Here is a 10,702-nt window from a genome sequence, read left to right on the forward strand (position 1 = left end):
TGGGCAAGTCCAACTCGTCAGCATTCACAATTATATGATTTTATTTATATCTTTATTAAGAATGTTTTACATAACAATAACCGTCACGGGTGTCTCACTGAGATTTCAGCCTGGCTCCTCCTCCCCCCTCAGTGTCTCGCCCCTCAGTTCCAGCTCCCGCTAAATATTTTAAAGGTGTGTCTGACGTGCCAATGTGTGTCCCGCTCTGAACACGAGTCTCCACAGCACTGCTCTGTTGACCATCTGACTAGGACTGTATGACTCGCATTCTCCAGACAGGAAGTACAGAAGAAGAACAACCGAAGACGCGTTCTAAGTATGTTAGGCGCAAATGACAGTCATGCAGTCATGTCGCTGTAAAAGTCTGCACTGGAGTGCGGTTAATGCACAGGCCTCCATGCACTGTAGGTGCACCACCGGCAGCTTCCTGCCACCACATCCTCCATCAGCACGCCGCCCCTCCCGCTTGCGTCTCTGACAAGTAGCAGCAGCAGCCCTGTTTTTAATAAAACAAAAAGAATTGACATAATATTTGCCAAGTGTTTGTTTATGGTTTCGACTTGGGTGCAGGATTAGAGAGATGATCCCCTTTTCCGTCCGAGTGAAAAAGCCTTTGTGGTCGTCAGATTGGACAATGCTTCTGACGCAGTGAAGCTGGGTTAGGGTTTCTGCGTTTGTCTCATTATACTGGTTACTGCATCTCATAAACACCCTACCCAGCCCCCCCCCCCCCAAGACCCTCACCAGAATAATATGTTAGCAAATGGGTGGATGGTCCCCATAGAAATGTAAGTATAGATTGAACAGAACTCTTATTTCCTTCTGCTGCTTCACTGACTATGGGTGGAATAGTGAGACTGCAGAATCTCTGTGCAGTGAAGATGGGGAGAGGTTCACTACTCTGTGAAAGACTGTGGGCAAATAGTGCAACAATTTTAAGAATAATGTTCCTCAACGTAATATTGTAAAAAAAATGTAGGAATTTCAACATCTGTGGTATATGATATTATTAAAAGATTCAGAGAATCTGGAGAAAAGAGGAGAGGGACCATCCAGCTTGGTATCAGTGGACAGTTTAAAAGCCAGCGTCCGTGATGGTGTGGGGGTGCCTTAGTGCCCATGGCTTGGGTAGCTTGCACATCTGGGAAGGCACTATCAATGCTGAACGATATACAGGTTTTGGAGCAACATATGCTGTCGTCCAGATAATGTTTTTTTCATAGAAGGCCTTGTATGTCTCTGCAAGATAATGCCAAACCGCATTGTGCATGCATTACAACACCATGGCTCTGTTGTAGAAGAGTCTGGCTGCTAGAGCAGCTTCCTGCAGTCCAGACCTGTCAACCACTGAAAACACATGAAACAAAAACTACGACAAAGGAGACCCTGGACCGTTGAGCAGTTGAAATCTTATATCAGGCAAGAATGGGACAACATTTAACTTTCAGAACTCCAGCTACTGGTCTCCTCAGTTCCCAAACATTTACAGAGGGTTGTTAAAAGAAGAGGTGATGCAACACAGCGGTAAACATGCTCCTGACCTGACATTTTTGAACATGTCACAGGCATCAGAATTAAATTAAGCATGTATTTGTCATGAAACTGAACGTTATCAATGTCGTCAGCAGCCTGAATACTTCATTTCCTCTTGCACAAGAAGAGCAAGTCTGGGCTTGAAACTATTGATTCTTCCCTATGGCTGAAACCAGTGGAGGAATCCACACAAACCCGGTCTCTGTGTGCCTCCGCGTTATCGCGAGCGTGAGCAGCCATGCTGCCGTAATAAGGTTGCTGTCTGTGCACTTTGCACAGGTGTCCGGACCCCCCGGGTGGCCCCCGAATAGCCCGCACCCCGTGGAGGAGGATAGCGATGATCGTGCACAAATACAAACTAAACCAAACACGGGGAGAATGCTTTCCTCTAGAAAAGGAAAGATGCAAATATTTACAGACACTGGATATACGCCTTAGACTAATTAGAACAACGAGTATGCTGAAAACAGCCAGAAGATGATGGCCTCACCGGGCTGGTAGAAGCACATTTTTATAGAAAGTCAACAGTAAAGTGATCCCAGTGTTTAATCAGCACGATTCTTATCCATGGGTGGGTTCATGTGCCTTGTAGAACTGAACATGGCATCGCATGAGATGAACCAGCCAATGGGGATGGTTAGTTGTGTACTCTGGACCAATAGAATGTTTTTTCTGTAACTTATGGCGACGTTGTTTATTGATTGGCATATAATTGTCAAATTTGTGAGCGTTATCTTCTGTAAATCTGTAAATTGGTATATTTTTGTCTTTTGTGCTGCTTTTCTGGGCGTTACGCAGCAGGTGTTAGCTTTGCGGCGCGTTCGGAAATGACAGCCCCAGGGGACGGCACACCTGTTGCCCTGTAGTTAGTGTGCTCAGCGAGGTTTGGGCTCTTACTCACATCTGCATGCCTGCTCGTCTGAGAAAGGGTGTTTAACATGCTGGCTGAAAACAGGATTCTGCGAGAGCTGCACCAGTATGTGAAGCCATCTGCATTATACAACCCGTAAAAATGCAGCCCCTATCCAAAGCAGAGAAAATGTGCACTCCCCCCTTGCTTCACGTAGACAGTTAGCTACCTAGGTAGGTAGGTACAGTAGGTAGATGGGGTTGGACGATATCACTTTGCAATATAATTACGATTGTATGGCGCATATACTGACTGACACGAGTGAGTGAGTAACATGTAAGTGAGGCAGTCTGGGTGTCCGTCCATCCATCAGGGCTGCACGATGTCACATCATTGCATGCGCAATAATCACCAGGGCTTTAGAATGATGGGTGCAAACATTTGTCCAAACGCCGACTCCAAAGAAGTATATGGACGTTTACTTGCGACCACAATTTGGTAAACAGATTAGTAGTACGCCTAAAACTAGGAATGTAACGGTACACTTACCACGTACCCACAGTGCGGGACATGGAACGCAGTGGGACCAGCAGATTTTTGAGCTGTCATGCCTGCCGCCCATCCATGCATATCCTGTGTCCCCCAGCAGATCGCAAAGCTGAGGCAGCAGCTTCAGCGCGGCAAGCAGGCTGGCAGGCAGGGGAGGGAGAAGGACCGGCTGTCGCCCCAGCAGAGCGGGACCCAGGGCACCGGGAGCCCGGCTCAGGTGAGACTCTGCCGGCTGTCGCCAGCGAGGGAGCGCCCGCATGCACGCACAGACACACACACACACACACACATGCACACATACGCATACGCACGTACACACATACATACGCACACATATGCATACGCACATACACGCGCACATACGCACACATATGCATACGCACATACACACGCGCACATACGCATACGCACGTACACACATACACACGCGCACACACACACATACGCATACGCACGTACACACATACACACGCGCACATACGCACACATATGCATACGCACATATGCATACGCACACGCGCACATACGCACACATATACATACACACGCATACGCACACATACGCATACGCACGTACACACATGCACGCACACATACGCATACGCACGTACACACATACACACGTTCACATACGCACACATATGCATACGCACGTACACACATACACACGCGCACATACGCACACATGCATACGCACGTACACACATACATACGCGCACATGCGCACATACACACACATACGCATACACACGTACACACATGCACACACGCACATACGCACACATATGCATACACATGCACACACGCACATACGCACACATATGCATACACACGCACACATACGCATACGCACGTACACACATACACACGCGCACATACGCACACATATGCATACGCACATACACACGCGCACATACGCACACATATGCATACGCACATACACACGCGCACATACGCACACATATGCATACACACATACACACGCATACGCACATACACACGCATACGCACATACACACGCATACGCACATACACACGCACACACACGCATACGCATACGCACGTACACACATACACACGCGCACATACGCACACATATGCATACGCACGTACACACACACGCGCACATACGCACACATATGCATACGCACGTACACACACACGCGCACATACGCACACATATGCATACGCACGTACACACACACGCATACGCACACATATGCATACGCACGTACACACGCGCACACACGCATACACACACGCACACATACGCATACGCACGTACACACATACACACGCGCACATACGCACATATATGCATACGCACATACACACATATACACGCGCACATACGCACACATATGCATACGCACACACATACGCACGTACACACATACACACGCGCACATACGCACACATATGCATACGCACGTACACACATACATACGCACCCATATGCATACACACGCACACACACACATACGCACTCATATGCATACGCACACATATGCGCACACACGCGCACATACACACACATATGCATACGCATATATGCATACGCACATACACACATACACACACACACACATGCATATACTATTTTCTTCTTTGGGGCCACAGACATTAGCAGGTCACCCCCCCCAGGTAACAGCTGCTCTCGATTGCAAACGGGCCGCTTGCATTTAAGAACTGGAAAACGGGAGGGACAGCAGAGAGAGAGAGAGAGGAGGGGGGCGAGTTTGCACATGGCCTGTTGTCCTCCGTGGCAGAATGAAGTGTGTGACGGGTGTGGAGGGTGACTGGTGTGGAGGGTGACAGGAGCCATTTGCCATTAGTTGCTGGAGTTTCTAAGTATAAAAATTAGTATTAAGTAGAACAAATGTTAAAAATAAAGTACTTGTACTGTACAGTTATCCTGTAAATCATTTAATCATCATTGTATCGCGGTTCGTGGAACCTTGTATTCGGGATTATGGATGTTACATTGCCATGCTATCTGTCGATGAATAGAATGCTCCTGTGTCCTCAGCCTGCGTCGAAGTCGATCCCAGTGCCGCTCTACAGCTCCTTTGTGACGAAATCCTCCGTCGTCCGGGTTCCCAACAGCGTCGAAGGCATAAACCACGAGCTGGAGAGGGTGTTCATCAATGACAACGGGGACAAGGAGGAGCTGAAGGTGCGTCTACACCTGTGTCCCACTTGTACTTCAGAACGGGGGGGGGGGATGTATGCTCTCTCTCTTGCTTTAAGTTATAGAAGCACGTCTCTGTTTCATTTCAAAGACACTTCTATTTTCTTTAGTCCAAATTCAGTGAACTTGATTGTCCGTAGCGTAGCCACAGATCAACACAGACTGTTGTAATGATTTTTCCCTAAGTTACTCTCTGATGGCCGAACTCTTGTGCTTCATGCACCCGTTATTCCCACATCGCCCCCAGGTCCTAGAGGTCCCGGACGGGCGGCGTGCCCCCTGCCCCCCCCAGCAGCGCAGCAGCAGCACGCGCAGCATCGACACCCAGACGCCCTCCAGCCCTTCGCCCTGCCCCTCGCCCCCCTACCATCCAGGCTTCCGGGATGGGAGCCCCTGTTCTGCCGAGGACCTGCTGTACGAGCGGGACAAAGGTAGTGAGGCCACCCCTGGGGAGGTACCTGCAGAGCGCTTACTTCGTAGTCATGGTTACAGAAGCCATTTGGTCTCGGGTCCTAAAAAGGAATCCATAATGGTGATGATGATGATGATGATGATGATGATGATGATGATGATGATGATGAATAAGATTAGATTAAGGGCCTATTGGAGGAAAACACTTGTTTATGTGTACGGTAGTTGTGGGGATGTCTTTCACCAGCCATTTTCCGACTGTAGCTCCTTCAGTTTAACAGCTTTGACGTAAAAAACCAGAGCAAAGTTTCTCCTGAAAAAACAGTAAAGCTCCGAACAGACTGAGAGTCAGCAGGCAGACGGCTGAGTGACGCAGCCGGTCCGTGATCAGAGTGGCGCTCACGGAAGTGGAGATGGCATCCAGCCATAGAGTTTCCATCTCTCTGACATTTCTCCTCTGCAGACGGTGGGAGTGGGTCCCCTTTGCTCAAGTTTGCCTCTTCTCCCAAGCCAAACAACAGCTACATGTTCAAGAGAGAGCCCCCAGAGGGCTGTGAAAGGATCAAGGTGTTCGAGGAAATGGCGTAAGTAGCTCCGCTTTATCGTATGCTACACATTTAGCCGTGTGAGGACCCAACCGAGGACCCTTTACAATGTTCTTTGTTTCACCTAGTGGAGTTAGTGTTTGACCATGAGAATCATCCCTGGTGATTTATGGCTGCTAATTCCCCTGCCTTATGAGATTCCTTGATGCTAGCTGATGGCCTGTTGGCAATAATCTATAGTGGTCCTCAAGCACAAAAAAAAAAAATTTAAAACTAATTTAAAAATGCATCCATATTAGGACTGCTTATCCGAGTCATTTCTAGTGTAAATAGAAAATCAAAAACAAAATTATATTCAGAAATCAAATCAGCAGAAAATAAAAACGTCACAAAATAAATACCATTAAAAATCTAAAATACCAAAAACAGAAAGAAAAAAAAATTCAAAGAACATTTTAGAACTTAACGGACTGCAAACATTTCAGAGAAGCCTTTACTATGGATGAAATCACTAACATCACGAAGAAGCATTTCAACATTGTGTTGACAGCAAACACAGACTTTCCACAGTGAAGTAGACAGGTGCAACGAGGACAGATAAGTCCTCGCTATTGATTGAAGAAGCCAGGTGTCGAATGCTGTTTTATGAAAACAGAAAAACATATGAGGACGATGCTGGTTTAACCAAATGCTTATAAACTTTAGGCCAGGTGGGTTGTTTCTCATCTGGGTTTCTATCTGATGCAGTATTTAAACACTCCACAGAAGTGATTGTTATGGAAACTGAACCAATCTATCCATGTGTCTGTGTTGTGCTTGTTTAAAGAGTAGTGGGGCACCACCGTTCTTCTCGGAGTGACCTTTACATTCCAGCTAATTATTTGAGGTCGAATCTGACGTAGGGATGAAACCGGGACCTACCTGATTTTACTGCAGAACGTTTAAAGTGCAGCCGACTTCTTCAAGCTATCAGAACCTGTCCTATGTATAATCTGTTCATCCATCATATAAGCACTCTGTGTCCTGGTTACGTTAATCGGGCAGACGTTTCATCCAAAGTGAGAAAGCAGGGTTGCATCGAGGGCCTTCCTCAAGGACCCAACAGTGACGTCAGTCTGCTAGCCGTGGGACTTGAACCAGTAACCTTCTTATCACAGGGATAGCATCCTAAGCTGCTAAGCCACACACCGGCCCGTCATAGAGCTATACCTAGGTATGTGGGTGGGGCCTGGACCAAATCCCTGGCAGTATGGGTCTGAAGACTGGGGTACACTCTGAACAGGGTGGACCAGTGACTCTGAAGCAGCCCGACAGCTCACTGGTCTGACGGGTTCCAGTCATTCAGACAGTTCCACTGTACTTCAAAGGAAAAGCTATTTAACACCCATCCCTCCCCCAGTAAAACGCCCCTGTTTGCTGCATTTCGTTATGGCGCCATTGTAGTCTTCCATAATGTGGCTGTTCTGACAGGAACATCTCTCCGCTTCCTACTCCCACCAAATAATGACACAGTGAGAATCTATTTTCGTCAGTGTTCCTGCCGTTTCCGTTTCGGAAAGAAAGTTTCTGTGTTTGCTGTCAGTGTTAAAAAGTTCCCTGAAATGTTTTGGCTAGACCAGTGCTGCTTTAATACACTGACGGTGATTTTTAATTTTTTTTTCCTTTTTCATTTTAGTCAGTGTTCTCTGAAATGCGTTTGTGGTTCATTCTGAACTGTCATTGTCATGTTTTGTTGTACCTCTGGACCATCATACTAACACACTCACCAAGGAATGAAACAAGAGAGTACTCGTATTAATACTTATCAAAGGTGTTTTGCGCCAATTCCAGCTACAGTGAGAATTAATATCTTAAAGTAACGTAAGATTTCACTGGAATTCCTCTTGCTGCACCTAACCCAACCTGCTAGCTTTGACTGGTTTTCGTTTCTGTCTAAACTTACATATAGGTCTATTGATTTTGAATATTAATGTCATTTGTGTATAAATCAAGCAGATAGGGTGGGATTAAATTAGCCTTCACAGGTCTTTCTTAGTCCCGTCATGTTTTGTTAGCTAACTTGAGTGACTCAACTACAGCAGCCTAGCCAAAGTGGGCTGTCATGAAAGGTGTGTCATGATATTTTTGTCTGAATATTTGCCCCCCTCCCATCTTCCTCTCACCAGGTCTCGCCAGTCAGGCTCCATTCCTCTCTTCTCATGCCCTGACAAAAACAAAGTGAACTTCACCCCAACTGGCTCTGCCTTCTGTCCCGTCAAACTCCCAGGCTCCTCTCCTTCGAATCCTGGACGTGCGCTGGGCCCAAGTCATGACACTGGATCTGGCTTTGCCTCGCCATACTCTATGAGCGTCGAGTCACTCGCTCCATCTGTAACTCAGGTCTCTGCTAGCACCAGCACAGATGAGTCCCCTGAGGGCCCTGCAATGCCCCCCCCACGCCTCCAGGGGGGGTCAGCTGATCCTCACTCCTGGCCTCAGAGCTTTATCATTAGTTAGTCATTAGCAGAGCTGGTATCTGCTTCTCTCACCCACCCATAGCTGACAGCAAAGCCCTCCCCCCTTTCCGAAGTCGTCCCGGCTGTCTGATGATCCCCCACTTTCTGCATGGAGTACCTACAATCTTTAGAACAAAAAAAGGCTAGCATAATCTAGCACATCCATCAATGATGTTCTAGCATAATCTAGCACATCCATCGATGTTCTAGCATAATCTAGCACATCCATCAATGATGTTTTGGCAGGGATTGGAATAATCTCATGTTTACTCTGTAATAAGCAGATGCTTGCAACTATGAAAGTGGAATTAGCGCTTGTCGTTGAACAGTGTTAAAACAGAGTTGTGGAATAGTGAGTGAGTGAGTGGGTGGGTGGGGGGTGAATGGGGGGGGAGAGATAAGCACCTACAACTAGATTATTTAATTTGGTACCTTGATGTCCTGTGTTGTTTCAATATTCACAGTTTGAATAAGCTGTTTATCCAAACAAAAAAAATGCCTGTTAAAACTGAAAGATCTATATTGCTGTGTCATTTTCAACAAAAAAAAATTCCCACTGTTTACAGTGAATCCAGGTTATGTACGCAAACTTTCTATAATGCAAAAAAAAAACGAAAGACAAAGAACACAGACGTGAGGCCTCATTGTTGCCCATTGGCCGCTTCAGGTTTCTCACTTCTGTCTAAACTCAGGTGATTTGGAATGTACCATGCATGGATTGATCCCAATCTGCAAAATTTTTTTGAAGCAGAGAAAAAAAAAAGCATCACTGTATTGCCTTTCCATTTTGTACATTGACCTTTTTCCTCATGACATTCCATGTTGTTGGACGTTGTGCTTTCTGCTCCGGGATTTATTTCCCGGAACGTGGTGGAATCCCGGCAACCAGCAGCGCTGGGGAACAGCGTCAGTATCACAGTATCGTCATTGTCCAGTTGTCTGTGGGAGATCCTTAACGGACAGTACGGACCCTCCCTGCCTTGACTGATGAGGCGTCGCCAAGTTATGTTCGGGACGTTTTAGTGTGAGGCTGTACCTGAGAGACACTCCTCGCATTCCTGGAAATGGAGTTCTTAGCCCAAACTGCAAATTAAAACATTCCGGGCCCTAAAGAGTGGTATTTGTTACCTGCACTATTGATGCGCTTGTGAAATGGCACAGCGCACATCCCCGTGCGATTATCAGTCACGGATGTGTTTTAATGACACCAAATGCATTCCATTTGCATGTCGCTGTTGCTGAATGGAATTAGTAGGATATCTGGAAAATGGTGACAAATTTGGTTGCCCTGACTCTAACAGCCACGTTCCCACTTGCATTAGTGGCATGTGCACCTTTTGGGGTTCAGACCTAGTCATGGCCTTACAATAGATAGTTGATGCAATTTTATCTAGTCCCACTTATTTTTTTCAAATGTATAGCCACTGACTGAGTGTCTATTTATAGGCAACCTTTTATTGTTATTCTAAATCTAAAATTGAAATATTTTCATGAAAAAATATGAAAGTCCTGGGCTTTTAATAATAAAGACTTACCATAAAGTAAAGCTCTTAAAAAAAAAAACCTCAAACACCTTGCTGAAGGGGACAAATGTAAAGGGAAAAGCAAACTGCGTATTATTACCGTAGCGTCTGTCTTTACACAGCCAGTGAAGAGGCTTTCATACGAGAGACAAACTGGTTGTACATCCACAGACACGAATGTTTAGAAAACAGAGGAAACCACACAAATAGCACAAATTTCTGTCATCATCCACAGTCACTCGAGGTTAGAACCTGCTATAGTCCCCCAGCCTAGTGTTTGCAGAGATGAATGTAGCAGGATATGGTAATGTAATAAAATAAAAGCTCAACTAGTTTGTAAAATATTGACATAAGTTATTTTTCTTATTCTTCATTTTTGTATATTCATCTAAGAAGCATAGTAAAGCACTTTTCTGCATAGTTACTTGGTAACGATCAGGCGCCACATTCAAAGCTGTTTTGCCAGTTGCCACACATATTCAAATTTTGTTTTGTATTTTAATAGAGAGCTTTTGTGTCTTCAGTCAAATAAAGTTTCAACAAAACAAGAAACCGTGTGTCCCCTGTTTCCTTCTGTGTTGTGATCAAATAACTAGCACTTCTTG

At 45.9% G+C, this 10,702-nt stretch overlaps 1 protein-coding gene across 3 annotated transcripts in view; it reads left to right on the forward strand.

The window, feature by feature from the left end:
• The window catches only part of glcci1b (glucocorticoid induced 1b), a 28,161-nt gene extending 17,512 nt beyond the window's left edge, over positions 1-10,649 (forward strand). For 2 of the 3 annotated variants that reach the window (XM_023802614.2, XM_023802612.2), the window contains exons 4-8: positions 3,030-3,149; positions 4,962-5,108; positions 5,371-5,554; positions 5,998-6,118; positions 8,245-10,649. In XM_023802614.2, the coding sequence (XP_023658382.2) occupies positions 3,030-3,149; positions 4,962-5,108; positions 5,371-5,554; positions 5,998-6,118; positions 8,245-8,575 (903 nt within the window). In that variant the 3' untranslated portion in view covers positions 8,576-10,649. The remainder of the gene's footprint in view (positions 1-3,029; positions 3,150-4,961; positions 5,109-5,370; positions 5,555-5,997; positions 6,119-8,244) is intronic. The other variant, XM_023802613.2, reaches the window with a different exon arrangement.
• Positions 10,650-10,702: the final 53 nt, after the last annotated feature.

This window comes from Paramormyrops kingsleyae, chromosome 9 (genome assembly GCF_048594095.1).
Source record: "Paramormyrops kingsleyae isolate MSU_618 chromosome 9, PKINGS_0.4, whole genome shotgun sequence".
NCBI lineage: Eukaryota > Metazoa > Chordata > Actinopteri > Osteoglossiformes > Mormyridae > Paramormyrops > Paramormyrops kingsleyae.